We start from the raw sequence: 19,272 nt of genomic DNA, 5'->3' as shown, positions 1-19,272 counted from the left end.
ATGATGATTGCACTCAAGATGAATGCCGCATGGAAATGGCGGAAGCCATAACATGAGCCACTGAATCCACCACATCCAGGCTCATCTGCGCAGCTGACCTGGCCACTAATCCTGCTTGGCCTCATTAGGAAGCTTGTCCTTAACTTCAGGACGCTTTCCCACAGGTTAAAATCATACCAACCAAGTAGAACCTGCTAGTTCATGATTCTCAGTTGTTACCCTCATGTGGAATAAATTTTCCCGACAAAAGGATAGCTTCCTTGCTTTCTTCCCCTTCGGGGTTGAAGTCTGATCCTTTTCATTTGCAGCAGACAATACGAGGGAACCTGGAGGCAGGTGATTGTAAAAATGTTCATTACCTTGGGAAGGGACATATAATCTCCTTTCCACACTTTTAGCGGTGAGAGGAAGGGAGGATGGGGTCGGCTATAAGCTTAGGGTGGGCTCTAGGATGGCCTCATTTATAGGGAGAGCTACCCTAGAGGATCCAGCAGAGGTGAAAATGTCCACCAATCTGTGTGACTTTCCTTGCACCTTCTCTGGCTGGCTATCCAGAGCCATAGTCACCCTTTTTTAGTATGTCCTGATGGACTCTGAAGTCATCTCGTGGGGGTGAGGTAGACTCCGCAAGTACTGCCTCATCCAGGGATGAAGAAGAAGAGGCCAGTGGTTGCTGAGGGGGACCCTCGTCCAATTCTTGAACTGGAGTAATCAATTCCCCTTGCACAGTACTGATATCGGCAGAGGGGGAATGGATACTGGTTCTCACGTCCCAATGTCTACTGAATGCTGCAGAGTGTGGAGGAAAGCCACAAAGGCTCCAGAAGGGGACTGGTACAGTGCTGGGACCCAGCTGTTTGCCGGCCATTGATCTGGACCAAGGTGGGTAGACATCCTGCTGGGGTTGCTCTGGTCTGGAGGCATAAGATCCGACCTTAGAATCCAAAAAGGGGAATGAGTCTGCTTCCTCTGGCCATGGGGGAGCTGACTCCAGTGTTATCAGGGAGACCTGTTGCGAATCAGGTGACAGAGGCAACTGCGAGATCACTGCAGGCTTTCCTCTGATGGAATCTGCTGAGACGCTGCAACTGTAGCAGCCACCAGTATTGAATGGTGACTGGTACCAGAACAGGCACTGGAGAATCCAACTTGCCCACTCCTGGTGCCAGACGGGAATCTTGTCCCATAGGTGAAACCAGAACCAACAAGTTCAGTAGTTTGCAAGCTGCCTCAAGCACTTCAGGTGTAGACAGTACTGCCAAAGTACCAGGAGTTGACCCGTCAGTACTAGGAGTTGTGCCAGTCCTGTGATTGGTCTCAATGGGCCTTTCCTAGTCTTGGCAGTCAGCAATCCTCTTTGCAGGGAAGTTGTGCCAGGGGGAGGGTCTCTTCTTTGAGTGCCCCTCAATATCCTTTGCAGCACCCAGTGCCTGGCCTGTAGTTCTCGAAGGCCCCAGTACCGAGTCCTTTGAGGACTTCTTTGGTACCAATGAGGCTAGCTAGAGTGGACGGAGCACTCTTGACTAACTCATACGTGCTCCGAACAGGAAGGTTCTGATGGAGGGCGAAGCACAGATGCCATGAGTAAATATTTGAGCCTGGCCACCCTGTCCTTTTTTGAACGGGGCCTGAATCCTCTACAAATGTGACATTTGTCACCTATGTGGGCTTCCCCCAGAATTTCAGCTGTGGTGGGAGTCACTGACTGGTATTGGCTTGCCATAGGTGTGACAGCCCTTAAAGCCAGGAGAGTGTGGCATGAGTCCGGTACTGGACCCAGTATCCAAAAAGGCACCGGAGAGCAGTTTACACCAAGAACTAGACTAAACTTATTGTAATTGGTAATTATATACAAAAACACTACTCTAAGCCAAACTAACATGACAGGAACTATATAAACAAAGTGAGGGAAGATTTTTGAAATGCAAAGATCACAGCTCCAATAACTGTCACGGGTGGTAGGAAGGAACTGAGGGGGAGTGTTGGGGGCAGCGGAGCCCTTTATACCTGTGAGCAGTGGCATGAGGCACCAGGAGCTCATGCTGCCCCGACGGGCACTGCTGAAGGAAAAATCTCAGACAACTGTGGACGAAGCACGCACACACCTACAGTGGAATTGACATGTGCAATCACTTAAAAGAAGAATCATTACAATACTGTGCTATTCATTAACATTAGTTCCTAGTTTTAAGCAGCAATACAAAGATATTTTGACTGTATTGATGGTGCTGTGTTTTACATCTCATACTGCTTTATATATTCTTTAAGAAGGAACTGAGAATTTATAAGGAAGGAGCAGAGAGGTTTTTCTTTCTTTTATTTGTAATTACTCTCGTGTGTCTCTTCGCAAAATATTGTTTGCTATAATTATATGGACTGTATCATTATATATGTTTAAATTCAGTTCACTACAAGTGTAGCAGTCCAGTTTACAATTGTTATATCAGGACTAAGGATTATTCCTTTTTTGTCAAAACATATGTTCATGCTTTCATGTGCAGTGTGCACATAAGGTTTTATTTGCATGGAAAAAATCAGACTCTTCTTCTTAGACTGCAAGCATCAGTGCATGTCAGCTATCGCAGAATGTGCAAGAATATAATTCCTATACTAATTACAAGTGATGGCATGAAATGTTTCATGAGGCCAGTCAACTGAAAGTCATTCTGAGTGACAAACTGTGCTGAAATTTTAGCCAAAGGCATGCACAAACTATAATGAAATAATGAACATAAAAAGTATGCAAAGCTAATACTACGGATCTGGCTTAAACCAATTGAAGGAACCCAGGCTTATGGCTGGAAATTTATCTTTAACTCGCCCTCTTGAAAACTTCATTTATAGAAGATCTTGCTGAGTGTACTTGCAGAATCTAGTAGATGCAACAAGGTGGGTTGCTTCAGCCATAAAGAAAATTAACAACGCTTTTCATATAAAATCTCTTTTAAGCATGATAGTCCTTCATTTTGCTAGTTCCATATTGCTTCCTGGAACTGTTGTAAGCTCTTCCTACTGGAAGCATGCCCATTTTTCCACTTCCTCCTTTTTGATATCCTTGCTCTAATGGGCAACTAGGTATATGCAACCCCATCTATATGGGGGCATACACACCCTACAAGATATTTGTAATACATATCCCTATAATTTCCCCACTAAGCCCTCACAAAAAGTTAAAATACACATATTTGCAGCACAGATAACTAATCATAGCAAACTTAGAGTCTGAGGGCCAAGTCATAATAATTCCCCTCCACTCTCCTACCTGCCCCTCCAAATTAGGAGATTTTTTATAAAGTTAAAGAAGGTTAATTTTTTAAAAATAGTATGGGCAGGGATATTGGGTCAAATATAGAATCATAGAATATCAGGGTTGAAAGGGACCTCAGGAGGTTATCTAGTCCAACCCCCTGCTCAAAGCAGGACCAATCCCCAAATGACTGCTTTACGGCTCTGACCATAGTCTCCAGAAAGAGAACATTTTAATTTTAAATTTCAGTTTAAGAATATAGCTTTCATTTAACAGAAAAGCTCATGACAATGTAATCTTGATATCAGAAATGTCCCACTAAAACATGCGCTGGCATGTTTTTGATGGACTTCTCTTCGAAAGTTAATTTTCCTTCTGAGACAGTGAATGAATGCACAAAATCATATTAAAATATGGGGAAACAAGTATAAGCACCTCTTCCCATAGATGCAGAAGTCTCAGAAACATAAGGGCAGATACAAATTTACTATAGGGGAGTTGAATTGTACTATACCAATTGCACTAACTGTAATCACAAGGAATGCTGCACATTGCAAGAAATACTATAGTGAAGGTTTTCTTACATGGGTGATTCAGAGGCCATCAAGCATAGGGAATATTGTAAATTAGTAATGCACCAACTAATTTAAGTAAGAAACATTGGTAGTCACAGAATATTTGGAATTATCCCATGAGCACCATAATAACTGTAAACAATTTTTATAGCAGTAACAATGGGAAGTGGATGTGACATCATGATTGCTGAAGTGAATGTAAGATAATACTTGTTACCTCTACTGTGTTCTTATTAGATTGCAGTTATTCCACATACTAACTGATTAGTAGCACCATAAAATAGATATAAGTAAACAATTTGGAGTTGCAGACTTGGAGGGATAGCTCAGGGGTTTGAGCATTGGCCTGCTTAAACCCAGGATTGTGAGTTCAATCCTTGAGGCGACCATTTAGGGATATGGAGCAAAAATCTGTCTGGGGATTGGTCCTGCTTTGAGCAGGGGGTTGGACTAGATGACCTCCTGAGGTCCCTTCCAACCCTGATATTCTATAACAAGGAATGCACTTCAAATGTGCATTATTTATTCTTCCCCAGAAAATATTCCGTGGAAACAGAGAAGGCATTTAAGAAACAAACAAAACCCAAATGCACCTACATTTATTCTTGCGCTGTATAAGTGCCAAAATAATAGAAAAGTCATATTAATTATCATCACGTATAAGAAATAGTGGTGACCCTCTGACAGTGAGAGTCAGGTTATCTCAGGCCCATTCCACTGCTAGCAGTAGGATGCACTATGTTCCTGAGTGCTAAACATAGAATGATAGACATGTCACAGTTTGGAAGAAGAGAAAGCCAATGGTGCAAAATGACAGGAACAAAAATAAAAACAATTGTTGAATGAAAACAAACACCATTGAGATTTTTTTACAAATACAGTTTTTTGTATTTGAAGTGATTTAATGGAAATGTGCCTCCAATGGGAAAAAGAACCCAAAGGTATTTAAAATCTAGAAAAAGTGAAGTAGAGAAAGCTCAAAAGAATTATTAACATTCATATACATTAGTAGAATATGTCACTGAAGTTAGGATTAAATAGACATTTAAGAGACCTTAGAAATCTTTAGAAAGTGTGTATATAAAAGAGAAATTGTAGGCAGGAAGAAGAGACGGAAAGGGTGAAAAGAACCAGACAGAATGAGGAAACAAGAAAGTGTGATAAACCTAGTGACCTCTTTTTCCCTTAGCAGTTCTTACATTTGACTGCTCTCAGGGCCGCCCGGGGGGGGGGGGGGGGGGGGGCAAGAGGGGCAATTTGCCCCAGGCCCCCACGAGAGTTTTTTGGGGCCCCTGGAGCGGGGTCCTTCACTTGCTTCGGGGCCCCCAGAGCTTCTTCCACTCCGGGTCTTCGGCGGCAATTTGGCGGCGGGGGCTCCCCGCCGCCGAAGACCCCAGGTCCCCTGAATCCTCTGGGCGGCCCTGACTGTTCTACAATTAAGCAAATTAGCTTCCATTTTTATGTTATTTTTAAACCCTTGAACATTGCATTCAAGATGTAAGTACAGCTATTACAATGAATTAAATTGAGCAGTTGTTCAATTAATAAATCATTTTTATGGTTGTCTTACAATGCATGAATTTTGGATTTTGTTTTATTAACTCAAACAACAGTGTGTCAAAACTATGCAATTAGATAACATGGATATCAAGTGTGAAAACACAGGTGCTTCCCAACATAGAATTTTTGAAGAATTAAAATGCTTTATCTACCTTGAACATAAACTGTTGCCTGATGTTTATCTTTTCCTTTATAGTTTTCAGCTTCACATTCATAAACTCCTTCATCTTCAAACTGAATATTTAAGATCTTGAGTACTGCACCAGACATGCTTATCTCAGCAGTTGCTGGCATGGGTTCAAGAGGCTTATTCCATCTAATCTCAGGAACAGGGCTTTGAAAAGACATAATAATACAAGTTAGCACTGTTTAGGAACTGGCTATTAATTTGCATTATGCAGAAATGTATTTGCTGCTGAAATGTTTTTCTGTTAAATATCCTGAACTTTTGCTCCCAATAAGATATGAAAGCCAATATATTATTCTACAACTAAATTAATATACAGTATACTTACTTCCCAAGTGCAAAACATTCCAGTGTCACATTTTGCCCCAGAAGTGCATACGTATCCTTGAACTTAACCTTGATATCAGCTGGATATACTTTAGATCCTAACGTTAAAAGAGATTCACAGACATAGCCAGTCAGTGACAGAAATTAATACAGCAATTTTAACTTCTACAGCTCAAGAAAACATCTTAAAAATCCAAAGAGAAGTTTTCTTTACGATATGTGACACCATGTCCATTATCAATGAAGTCTGACTTAACACCGAACAACTTTAACAATAAGGCAGAACTGTTCTTAAAAAGAATGATCTTTCATTGGATGATTAATAGCTAATATAGTCAAGAGCACAATTCTGTAGTGTAAACACATTTAAACTTATTTTGAAGTGTAACAGTAGATTGTAAAGATGAGGGAGAGAGCACATTCCTATCTTTTGTGGGCAGTCAAAGCCTGGTCAACTTATCTCCATGGCTTCCTTAGAACAAGTGTGGATAGAATCATTTTAATTTTTGTGAACTTTAAGGTCACCCCCTTCTCTTCCGCAGGCACAGAGGTACTTGGAAGTAGCAGAACTATTGTGCTTTGTTGCACAGGGAAATAGGGAATGATGGAATGCCAGGAGTCTATGTGGACACATAAAACCCTATCTACCAGTGAGCTGAGCTCTGTGGAGCATCTGTTGTGCTATCAGATGAAGGTCTCAGTATGGGTGTGGGCCAAGGAACAGCTAGGGACAGGATCAGTTGAGCTGAAACTACCTAGATTCACTGGCTATTACCAGTTAGAGAGCAGAGAAAAAAATCTAACAGCCGCAAGGGTTACTGAAGTTCTGAAAATACAGAGCAACTCTGCTGCTGCTCCATGGTCCAAGGAAAGGGGCGGATTCCTTCCCTCTTCCAGACCAGCCTCAAGTCAGGCTGGCATAAGGTCGATAGTTTGTCTATTAGTGAATAAATGGCACTTATTGATTATTAATTTAATTGTTATCCAATAGTTCTAATGCCAATTAACATGTTTTTCCATGGATAGGAACCACTCACACTTGGAGACATACCATAAGTATTTATCCTAAGTTCTCTCTAAATGTGGAAATTCTGTGGTGAACATTCTATTAAAATAGTAAAGTAAATAAATATGAAATAGGAATCTAGTGTATTCTTTAAAATTTAAAATATGAAAAATATGTGCCCTCTTATCAAGTGAGCCCAGTTTCGTTAAAACTAAATCTTGCATTAAGAAAATAGTGGGTGAAAGACAAGTGATGGACATTCCAAACTGCAAGCAGGGCAGTATTTACAGTATCGAAAATGCATAACTTTGCTGACGAAATGGCAGTGAAAAATCTAGTAACATGAAGCCAAAGAGAAGGCTCAGGGGATTGGCACAACTATACAAAGCCTTTGATCTCTCGATAACCAAGTACAGATCTTCCCTCCCTCCTGCAGGAAGAGCAGATCAGTGGCTTTTACAATACCATTCCAGAGTCATCATAGCAGAAGGTAGCAGGGCATGGGAGAGTGGGCCAGAAGAGGCTGGGTTTCCCACTCCTTAGGGGATTTCCCAGAAAACATAATACTGCCAGGAGCTGCCTCAACTTTTCCATGGAGTCACGACCTCCCCAACAGGGATCCCAAGGGCTGCCAAAGCCAGGAGATATGACAGGTTTTGAGACAGGTCCAGTGGCCTACTCCATGATGGTGATGGTGGGGAAAAACTCATACCTTGAGGATAGAGAAGGGACTCTGAGGGGATCTTCATGGAGGTTTCCTCTCCAAGACCACCCCTGTAGGAGGGAATGATCTGGGCCTTTATATGTGGAATGTTTAAATAATATCTCTGAAGTAACTCTACCAAAATGCTAGTTCACTGACTGCCTTAAGATTTATCTCAGAGCTAAAAATACTGCAGTAAATGGGAAAAAAATCAAAATGCAAACAGAACACTTCTCAAATACTTACGGTCTACCACCTGAGGAATAAGTGGAATGAATTTGCTGAATACACTCTTTGTGATTGAAGGACTGGACACAAAACATGAATAATTGCCTCTATCTGATGCTTCTACATTTGCAATGTAGAGATTGCCATTTGTCTGTGACACAAATCTCCGTTTGTCCAAAGTAATGAATACTGGGAACTCATTTAGAAGCCAGCGATAACTGAGATCATCTAGAGGAAAATATTTTCTAGTTAATATTTAGCAAACCCAATAGTAATAGTATCAGCTTCTTGTACCAAATCAAGCCACAGTGTGTTCTGTAGTATCATCTATAGTAATGTAAAAGACAGTGATTTTTTGCAGAGTATGCAATATTTAAGGATTAATAAGGAGGATCTATAAAGCTAATCAGAAAACCTAGAAAACCCACTAGATTATGAACTGATTTACTTCCTTTTAATGAGCAGTTCCTTAGTTTTTAGTTAGGAAGATGGAGTCAGATAAGAAATAAGAACACATATCTCAGAGCAGCAAATTAGAGGAGTGAAAGTAGGGAGGGACAAAATAGTTTGCCAGCTCCTCACAAGGTCAACTTCAATTCTTAAAAACAAAATATTAAAATCAAAATGTTGCACTGTCTGCTAAGAGGACCAAATTAAGATGAATGTCTGTGAGATACTATCTATTTGCTTCTGAAGTTCAAAATACTCCATTTAATGTTATACGAAATATCAGGTGATATAAAACAAATCTAAAGATGGCTTACATGAAAAATCACACAGATAAAAAACAGAGATACTGGGTTAGGCCATGAGTTTTAAAGGTATTTAGGCATCGCTCCATTCAATGTTGCAATGCCTAATTGATTTAGGAACCTAAATCTCGTTTTCAAAAGTATCATAGGTATTCAGGACTAGATCCACAAAGGGGACTAGATCCACTCAGTGTTTGCAATGCCTAACTTTTAGGTGCGCTGCTTAATGCAATCCCTGAATTAGGTGCCCAGTCCCGCAATACAACACTGTTAGGAGTATTAGTGCCAATGTAGGATCCAGTCCTGTAGTTTTGCCTGAGATAGTACTATGAGTTCTGCTTGCCTGTTTGGTTTTGGATATATATATGTTTTTACTAATATGTGTGAACAAAGGGATTCTTACTAAGAACAAAGACAGACACTGTAAATGTTGCTTTGGCCTAAACCACATGGGTTTGTTAATATAATGGAAATAGATAAGAGCAGTTGAAGTGTTACTGGGCCTGGTGGGAATGTAATATATGAGCGCACCCTTGAAAACTGCTTCGACTCCTTATCTGAAGGCAAGGTCAAGCAACTAGTCGGGAAGGGCAAGGGGGGATTCGGGAGGAAGGTAAAACACTAATAGACCAGAGGAATGCCTGCCCCTGACTGGAGTACAACCTCACTCCTTACCCTTCCTATGGGATACAAAAGGGGTGGGAATGAAGACCCTAGCCCGCCAACCCCCCAGAATGGAACATGACCATAAGCTATAAGAGGTGGGACTGTGGGCGTGCATTTCAGGTATAATTGTGCCTGCTGAGGAGGGGGGAGTGGAAACACTGGAAAACAGGACTCTGTGGCGTCAGAGTTATGCTGTACATATGCCTTCTGGAAATTAACCCCAATAAACATCGCATTGCTTGCACTGTGGTCTTCTGGTCTGCTTTCAGTCTGTGTGACAAGAACCAGGAGAGATGGTGAAGGGAAAGCCCTCGAACAAACACATGGGGAGAGACAGGTACCTAAGAATGGTATTCACAAAAGCCAGCAAGTTGAGCAGGGAGCCACTTAAGATAGCCAGTAGGAAATGCTGAGGAGAGAGGTGGGATTTAAGATTCCCTCTGCTTGGGATTCACGGCCATATACCCTTTTCTAGACTTAAATATTAATTAGTATAGACCTATCCCTTCCCAAGAGAGTGCCTAACCATCAGGCTAGAAAGTCACTCTCCCTCTCTCTTAGGCCCAATATATACAAAGTGGCACAGCTTCAACAGTAAAGATTGAAAGAGACCCACTTGAGAATACCCAATCGCTCAGTAGTTAGGGCATTCACAGGGGATATGGGAGAGCGGGTTCAAGTCCCTGCTCCACATGAAGCAGAGTGGGGAGCTGAACCCATGTCTATTGGTTAAAAGGGGGGTGGCACCACCACTGCCACCATCTCCTCCTCTGGCAGATGTGTTTTGTTCAGGCCCTCAATCCAGTAGGTGTGCTTTCAGCATGCCAACCAGATTGGACCCTGTAGGTAAAGGAACGCCTAGTTTGTGAATTATGTTGGGGCTTAGGTGTGAATTAGATGCTGAGTGTCAGGACTGATATGGCTTTGCATATGCCCACCAGAGGAAACTTAGGTGCCTAGGGAGTTTAGGCACATACTAAGTTAAGTGGCAGCTAAGTAGAGGTTCTGAGGATCTAAATTTGTATTTAGCTGCCTAAAGTGCCTGTGAGGTGGTGCCTAAATCTTTTTGAGGATCTGGTCTTTAGGCGCCTAAGTCTGACTAAAAGTTAATGGGACATAGGCTCCTAAGTGAGTTAGGCACCACAACACCTAAATACCTTTACAAATCTGGGACTTAGCCCATTAGGGGAGTGATCAGAAAACTTTCTCTGAGGCACCATCTCATCAGCTAACTCACTAGGAACTAGCATCAAAATCTGTGAACTAAGCACCTAACATTAGGTACCCGAGTCCATAATTACCTCATAGGACACGGCTATTTCTACCTCCTTGCATATACTCAATGCAGGATAACTTTTGGTAATTTGACATGATCTCCAGCAATAATTTATTGTATAAATAAAGTGTCACTATTTGAAGAAACACAATTGTTTCGATATTTCTTCAACGGATTTAATTAATGCTTTGGATATTAGGAAAATAAGAAACTTTGCATGTTCTCTATGTCCTTCTTGATGATGAATTCTCTATCAGCTAGAGAATATCTATTTTGGGGGGAGTTAGCAGTAATAGCAAGTTTCCTAAAAGGAAGCATAATTTAGCCTTCTAATACCAAATCATTGTCTAACTACTATCTGAAAGAATTAGTTTGCAGAGTTAATTTAAATGTGCTTGTTTTCAAACCTTCAGCTGCAGCTTTTAACGTGGCAAGCTGAGCTCAGAATTGGTAATTACTGTACCAAATTAAAGAGTCTAAACACAATTCAACGTTAAATTCATGTCAAACTTGAATTAAACATTGTTAAATCATAAAATAGAAAGATGGAAATGTTAAGACCAAGAAGAAAATATCCATATATTTCTTCTGTTTGCATTATGTCAATATATAATCTTCTCAGAACAGTAAATGATACCATGCAGTAAAGTTAAAATGTAATGGGCCAAATCCTGCTCTTACTGAGGTCACTGGTAAAACTCCTATTGACTTCAACAGTATCAGGATGAAACAAACTATCATGTGAAAATTTTGGTTGCTGATTTTCCTGATACAAGGTGCTATTATGTCCACTGGATGAGATGAATTGTCTTATCTTAGGTAGATATCTGGCCCATCATTGTAGTATCTGAGTGCCTCACCCCTGTGAGGTCGGGAAATGCTATTACAGATGAGGAACTGAAGCACAGGGAGGTTAAGTGATTTGCCCAAGGTCACACAGGAAATCTGTGGTGGAGCAAGGAACTGAACCCAGTCCCAGGTTACTGCCATAGGTAATGGACCATCCTTCCTCCCAAATTCATAGAATCATAGAAATGTAGGACTGGAAGGGACCTCGATAGGTCATCTAGTCCAATCCCCTGTACTGAGGCAAGACTAAGTATTATCTAGACCTCCCCTGCCAGGTGTTCACCTAACCTGTTCTTAAAAAAACTCCAGTGACAGAGATTCCACAACCTCTCTAGGTAAATTACTTGATTTCTTTTTAGTAATCTTATTTCTAATTTCAAAAACTGTTTGTAAATTCTAAAAATAATTTGTACCTTATTGCTGTCACCACATAATTGAAGCCTTAGTTATACACATTACAACATAATTTTCACTCAGCTTCTATTAGTCTTGCTTTATTGTTTATTCCATATCACTATATACACTTTTAATAGTTTATAGACAAATTGACCAGAAAAACCAGCAATGTTTTGTGTGCATCGTGCTTTTCTCTATTCTAGTTTGTACATCTGGGAAAATTTCTCCCTCGTCCTATAAACTGTTCATCTACAAATATGTTGCCTGAAACTTATCTAGTGGATTTGAGCCTGGGAAAAAAGTTACTGCTGTTTATTTACATCTCATATGAGTCAAGAAAAAGCTCCTTTCTCCATATGTCGATGAAGCAAGCAAGACCATAGGTTTTGGGGGGAAGAGAGAAATATAATCAGAGATTTTATTTAATTTTAACTAACTGAAGTATTAACAGTCTCCAGAAATCTTTGTTTGTTAACTTAAAGGGCTCAGTCCACTCTCCGAAGGATTAAAGAAAAACTATCAGAAGGAATAATTTCTTGCCTTTCTTAATGCATTCTTAATTTAAACTACACGGTGTATACCAGCAGTATCTTTATCCCATTTATTAGATTTAAATGGAAAATATCTTAATCACACATATACATCCTATCCCTTCCATACTATAGAGATTGAAAATGGTGCAGTTTCAGTTGAATTACCTGGGTAATGGTAAGGAGGCTGGCAAAGAAGCACTGCTCCAATACCCTCCCGTACTTTCACCTCATAGCGTTCCTCGGGTGGAAACGTATCAAGATCTAGATTAAAAAAATAAAGAGACAATATAAGGTTTTTTCAGTGTTTTAGGATTATTTTCTATATTCAGATTTAAACATACAGCTCCTTTAGAGGTGAATGTAGAAATACATCAATGTTTGAGACAAAGTGCAGGGCCATATAGCCTGTTTTGTTTGCTTTAATACTAGTATCACCAACTGTAATGGCTCTGCCTGTTCTAACCACTGCAGTTGCAACTGCCCATAAAGAAAAAAGAAATGTTGACTTTGGCTCTGATTCTCAGGTCCAGGTGAGCTGCATTTAGAGCAAGAGCCCAAGGATGGGTAGGTGACTTCAGAGAATCTTTCATTTTCCCAAATGAGGGGCTGTCTAGGAGGCCAACTCAACCCCTGTTGTAACTTGGAGCATCCCCATGGCTTCCCCCAAGATGAACCAGGCTGTCCCTGCCTCATGGACTATTCCAACAGCCAAGGACTGCTCAATGGCAGAGTGGTCCAGCTATGTATCCTATGCCAAGGGCTTTGAGATGGGGGCACAAAGCCAGCTGGGGGGATCCTCAGCTGGCTGGCTGAAACAGCTCTATGACCACCTTGTGCCAGTGGAACAGTGCAAAGGGTCTTCTGTAGAAGGGCCAAGAATCAGATCCTTTTGAGTTACACATTCTACAGGCTGTAGTATTGCAATAATGGTGGCCACGATTATAAGACAGTGATGGTTTGGTTGCATGTCAGTTACTGACAGCAGATTTTATTTATTTATGTTAAGAGAGGTACCTACAAGCTGGGCAATAGTTACCCTTCTTGTGTCACTTTCATTGTCGTATCTTATCAAATTAGATTGGGGCAGGGACTATCTCTTTTACTAAGTGTTTGCATAGCACAAAGTACAATGGGAGTGGGGGAATCCGGAATGGGTCTTCTAAGTGCTGATGTAGTCTAAATAAACAATAATAAAGTATTAAAAGCTGTGCACAAAATCCTTCCCATCAAAAGCCAAAGGAATCATCCAACCTAAATTCAGATTATTTCAACTCTCTTCCCCAGGCTGCTAAAAGTGTCTGGTTCCAGGATCTAACTACAACTTAAGTTCATGAGTAGCAAGGCAGAAACAATAACGACTAATCAGGATACAGATGCATACGCATTTACACAAAAGGACATCTGTATGGTTTATGAACTACTGTAACTGAGAAGACAGTAGAATAAATACTGTACACATAGTAGAGGGACATCAAAATAACAGGGTAAGAGGAGAAGCAGATCTTTTTAGTGACTGCTTGTAGGACAAACATCATAAAAGAAATCTCTAAAGACCTCTGCTATTAATATATAAACAGGGTATCTCTTCAAATGTCTGAACACCACACTCTCTTGATTCACTTTCTAGCTCACAACTAATTCAACCAATTATTCTTATGTATGGTTGGTTTAGTATTGGTACAAACTAGATTTGCAATGAAATCTGAGCTAGTTAAGAACATAAGAACAGCCATTCTGGGTCAGACCAAAGGTCCATCTAGCCCAGTATCTTGTCTTCCAACAGTGGCCAATGCCAGGTGCCCCAGAGGAAATTAATAGAACAGGTAATCATCAAGTGATCCATCCAGTCGCCCATTCCCAGCTTCTAGCAAACAGAGGCTAGGAACACCATCCCTGCCCATCCTGGCTAATAGCCATTGATGGACCTATCCTCCATGAACTTATCTAGTTCTTTTTTGAACCCTGTTATAGTCTTGGCCTTCATAACATCCTCTGGCAAGGAGTTCCACAGGTTGACCGTGCGTTGTGTGAAAAAATACTTCCTTTTGTTTGCTTGAAACCTGCTGCCTATTAAAGCATATTTCTTTGATCAGGAATTGAATCCAAGCCGCGGCAGCAAGAGCTCCAAATCCTAACCGCTAGACCACCAGGGAGGACATAAGTTCTTAAATTGGCATGGCTTGGAATTCATGTATGTATGTATTCACCTAGAGCATGAAACAGATGCCTTTCATTTGTCAAAGTGGACTACTCTTATCAAGCAGCTGTCCATGATATTTGCTTCCGACTTCACAACATGTTTTTCCTGGCTCTAAAATTTCACAATTTCTTGTGAGGTTGCCACTGTTTTTCATTCCCTCTTTCATCTTGGCATACTGCAGTTGTAAATCTATTATAGTGATTGTAAAAACTACGAGTGCTATCCATGAGTGGAAAATATAAAACAAAGTGATTACTATTTTGCATATGGCCAAAGTATGGTTTGAGGAAAGAAAAAAAATCTAGTTGTCATTTTTTAAATACTTACTTTAATAATTTCCAGTTAAAATATGTAAATGCCTAACTTTATATCTGGACTTTTTATTTATAGTGTGTTTTGGATAAATTCGTGAACTTTAGGAATAATCACCACAAATTCAAAGGCATAGAAAAGAACAGGCAATTTAAATGTAAAAATAAATAAATTAGGTTTTTAGTGAAATAGAACGGTCTGTGCCAGAGTGAACAGAGATATCTGTACAATTACTGATCTATAACTGCACAGTTTCTTCCCACTTATGAAATGCCCTGAATGCTGATTGGCTCTGAGTGTCTGAATGCTGATTGGCTCTGAGTGTCTGATTTGCATAATGACTATCGTTATTACTCAGTAATTATAAAGAATGTGAATCCTTGAACTGTAATTGGAAGATATCCATTATTAACCAGAGTGCAAGAATTTGTATAATCACTTTACAGTTATAACTGTACATTGATTATGCAAATGTCTTTGCTTGCTCTGTTTGGCTACTACAGTCCCTCTGCTATGATTTGGCTCCTGTTATTACAATTTTCAATCCATTTTCCACCAAAAAGGAGGTGGTTCAGCTTCTGACTCCCATCAGCATAAGTCAAAAAAGCACCAACATTTTACGTGAAAGAAGAAAATTCCCCAAAGCAAAGGAAGTTGTTGTGGGTGTGCGTGGGCACGTGCAAGTATGTGCGTGCATGTGTGTGGTAACAACTGAAAGGGAAAATCTTTTAAAAAACTACTTTAAAACCTTTGATTCATTTCTCTCCTGGAGACCCAATTCAGCCCCATTGAGATCAATGATATTTTTGCCAATGTTTGCACGATTGGACTTTTCAGTTTACCCAAACCCCCCCCCCACCGTCCTAAGAAGCCAGCTTGGATTTTGTCCCAATGACAATTTTTATTTAATTGAATTTAAGATGGCTGTATTCACTATGAAAATCTCTTCCCTTTTCTCCCAAGTACAAATATTAAACATTTTTTGAATTTCACCAATTTTTTTTTCAGTTTTATAGAACAGGCAAGTCAATGAAAAAAATTAAAAAGTTTTTCACAATTATTTTTAGCATTTTTGAACGAGCTCTATGCCAAATATGGTTCTGAAACAGAAGTATTTCACAGTTATTGTGGTGGTGGGGAGGGAGAAGAGCTTTGCTGACCTATAGGGAGACAGGGGAAGGGGAAATAATAGAACAAAGGAAACAAGAGACCACAAAGTTTTAATGCTTTTTTAAAAAACAGATTTTCAGCAGTTTCCTGGCATATTTTGGTTTCTGTTGTTTTTTGATTCATCCCTGTCATTAGCATTTGAATATTTGCTCACAAAGCTCAGCATAACAATGATGTTAACCTGATATAAACTAGGGATGTAAATATCGTTTAAAAAGTTAATCGTTTAAATGATTAAAATCATATCGTTTAACCGGTTAAAGGGAGCGGGACTGGGGCTGCTCTGGCCAGCTCGGGGCTGGGGCTTACACCTCTTTAAAGTGCCCCATTCCAAGTTTTCAGCCACAGGCATCTGCAGTGTGAACTACTGGAATGCATGCCACTCCTTGGATATTAGTGGGAAAGTGTGCCTACTGGCTAAATTCACCTTCACTACAGAGAAACTCTAATCCAGCCTTGCGTTTCTGGTAGAAAACGCACTGTGGAATATTTCTATTTAAAATACAGACCACACTTGCATCCAGACTTATGTGAAAATCCATGAGTCTGGCTTCACTTTTAAATCTTTGGTCCCATAATATTAAATTTACTTTCACAAAACATTACAACTTGGGGTTTACATTAAACCTCTTAAACTGGTGATATTATTCACTAAAAGTGAAATACTGCCCTGTGCAGAGAGCTATCACAAGGCCTATGGAGCACTTGTCTTGCCTAAGCCCTTAATATGGGGATTAAGCAGTCCATAGGGCCTTATACAGGATCTCTGCATGAGGACAGATTTCACCCTGTGTTTTTAATGTACAAAATATTTCCAGGATAACATCATTTTAAGGGGGAAATTAAAACAAAACAAAACAACAACAACAAAAACCCTTCTTTCTCCAGATGATAAAATCTAGCTATTTATGTTACCTAGGTACATTCTTTTTAGGGTGACCAGATGTTCCGATTTTATAAGGATAGTCCTAATATTTGGGGATTTGTCTTATATAGGCGCCTATTCCTCCCACCCCATTCCAGGTTTTCACACGTGCTATCTGGTCACCCTAATCTTTCTCAACAAAGTATCTGTTGTTGACAGTGTGTGTGTGGAAAAAACTGGCTCCATTGTCTGAAGTTGACAGAAAAGCCCTCAGCAGGGCCTTACATGTGGCATAAGGATTGCAGCATTCTTTTCACTATAAAATGACACATCATCCATCTTCAAGAACTTCCAATCTGTTTTGACAAGGATGACAGCTGACCTTCATCATGTGAACCTATCTGTATCTCTCTTCTGACAACTTCCCCATGGGTTCTATTGTGTCTTAAAAAAATTAGGACACTATATGCCTCAAGATTGTGGGAATTCCCCCTCTCTGGCTAAACAAGCTGTGTGACCCTCTTTGCAGATATAAACTTAAGGCCTTTGAGATGGTTGTAATGCCAACAGCAGGATGAAGAGTATAAGCTGCTTTAAAAGCTTACTTCTTGCTGGTCTGTTGATGAAGGCACGTTATATAATTTTCACAGAGCAATACAATGATACAATGCAATGACTGTAAAATGCTGCAACAATAATACAGTGAAACATTGACCATTTAAACCTAATCAGTATGTGCTTATCTGTTTTAAAGTTAACACTTGCTTACATCCAAAACTTAGAGTAGCTTCAGCGCTTCGGACAGTTCCAAAGATATTCGATGCTATGCAAACATATTTCCCAGCATCCTTTGATTTCTCTGGGTTATTGATAAGAAGTCTACCTCCCACGATACTGTAGCGATCCTTTGTTAAATCAATATCCCATTCATTTAGTTTCCACCTATTAAAAAAAGAAAAGGTGATGTGATGGTTGCAAAAAATCTACTCAAAACATTATTTGCAAGAAAACTCTTCATATATGGGTTCACAACTTGCTATTAATTGTAAATAACTATGATATTATATTCATGTATTACAATAAATGGTTTTATTTTAATTTTCCTCAGACAAGGCTCTCAAATTTGACCTGCCTTAATGGCATATAAACGTGATGTATGGCAGTGTAGTTGTAGCCATGACAGTCCCAGTATATTAGAGAGACAAGGTGGGTGAGGTAATATCTTTTAACAGAAGTTGGTCCAATAAAAAAATATTACCTCACCCAAATTATCTCTCTATAAACATGATGGTCAGTCCAATTCACAAGGTGAGAACAACAACCATCCGTGAGACTGAAAGAGCTATACGAGGGTGGGGCTGGGGGAGGGGGTCAAGTAGCTAAAGAAAACACCCACTGTGCACCCATGGAATATGCAACAATAGAGTTACTACCTAATCTCTACCAGATCCTCCCCCATACACTTGGGGATGTGTAGGCCAAGGAAGTTACTCCAGGCATAAAGTAATAGTAATGCCAGTGAAAAGAAAGTCAGACTTGTTCTAACACTGCCATTTTTTTAAACAACAAAATTGCTGGGGACTTCTACCCTGACTGCTAGAAGAATGACTGGGGCACTCTGCATGGGAGACTGGGTGGGTAAATGGATGGGTCGGCTCCCGCATTTGAGGCACTGCTGTTTTATTTCATAAAATACAACCCCAACAAGGCAGGAACTCAGTGAGCCAAATTCATCCTTAGTGTAACTCTACTCATTTCAATGGAGTTACTCCAGAAATGAATATGACCCAATACTTTTGAACTGCCCACACAATTCCATGGGAATGTATAGGTATTATTGTGTCCACTAGAGGGAGCCCATAATCTTGCTTGAAGGCAACAGAAATGTATTGAGAATATATAAAGCCTACAAAGTTCAAAGTATGCACACAATTTCATATCAAGATCTACAGGCAAACAATACTTTTTGTAAATCAGATTACTCTCTGTTTGCTTCTTCAACAAAAAGAACTACTGAAAGGTTGTGTTAAATGCAGTTACTGTCGGGAAGTTAAAGTTAATTAAAAATTGAAATTTGAAAACGAGAGAAAAATCATGTGAAGTGATTTTAATAAAAATACATCCCTAACAAGATCAAAACTCAATAACTTTCAAACAGGAAGCTTTTGCATAACATCAGCAGTAATAAACAATAATAATAATAGTAATAAAATCTTTAATTATATTCATGGGAATTAAAAGTTGTTATTTCATTCCCATTAAGAAAATCACATGTAGACATTATTAATAAATTATAAAATATATGCAGAAATATACAAGGGTAGCTATCACATACATAGTTTCAAATATGACAAAACAAACCAGAACATTCTGCACAAACTGGAATCTGTGGCGAATCACAAGAAAAGGTCATAGTAAAC

The 19,272-nt window shown here is 39.8% G+C and overlaps 1 protein-coding gene across 1 annotated transcript in view; it reads right to left on the bottom strand.

Moving 5' to 3' along the window:
- The window catches only part of CNTN1 (contactin 1), a 177,169-nt gene that overhangs the window by 128,445 nt on the left and 29,452 nt on the right, over positions 1-19,272 (bottom strand). The window contains 5 exon segments of the mRNA XM_065400114.1: positions 5,535-5,716; positions 5,898-5,994; positions 7,852-8,061; positions 12,471-12,566; positions 17,622-17,794. Coding sequence (XP_065256186.1) covers positions 5,535-5,716; positions 5,898-5,994; positions 7,852-8,061; positions 12,471-12,566; positions 17,622-17,794 — 758 coding nt within the window.

The sequence above is a fragment of the Emys orbicularis genome, chromosome 1 (genome assembly GCF_028017835.1).
Source record: "Emys orbicularis isolate rEmyOrb1 chromosome 1, rEmyOrb1.hap1, whole genome shotgun sequence".
NCBI classification, from domain to species: domain Eukaryota; kingdom Metazoa; phylum Chordata; order Testudines; family Emydidae; genus Emys; species Emys orbicularis.
This window is presented reverse-complemented; position numbering and strand designations above follow the sequence as displayed.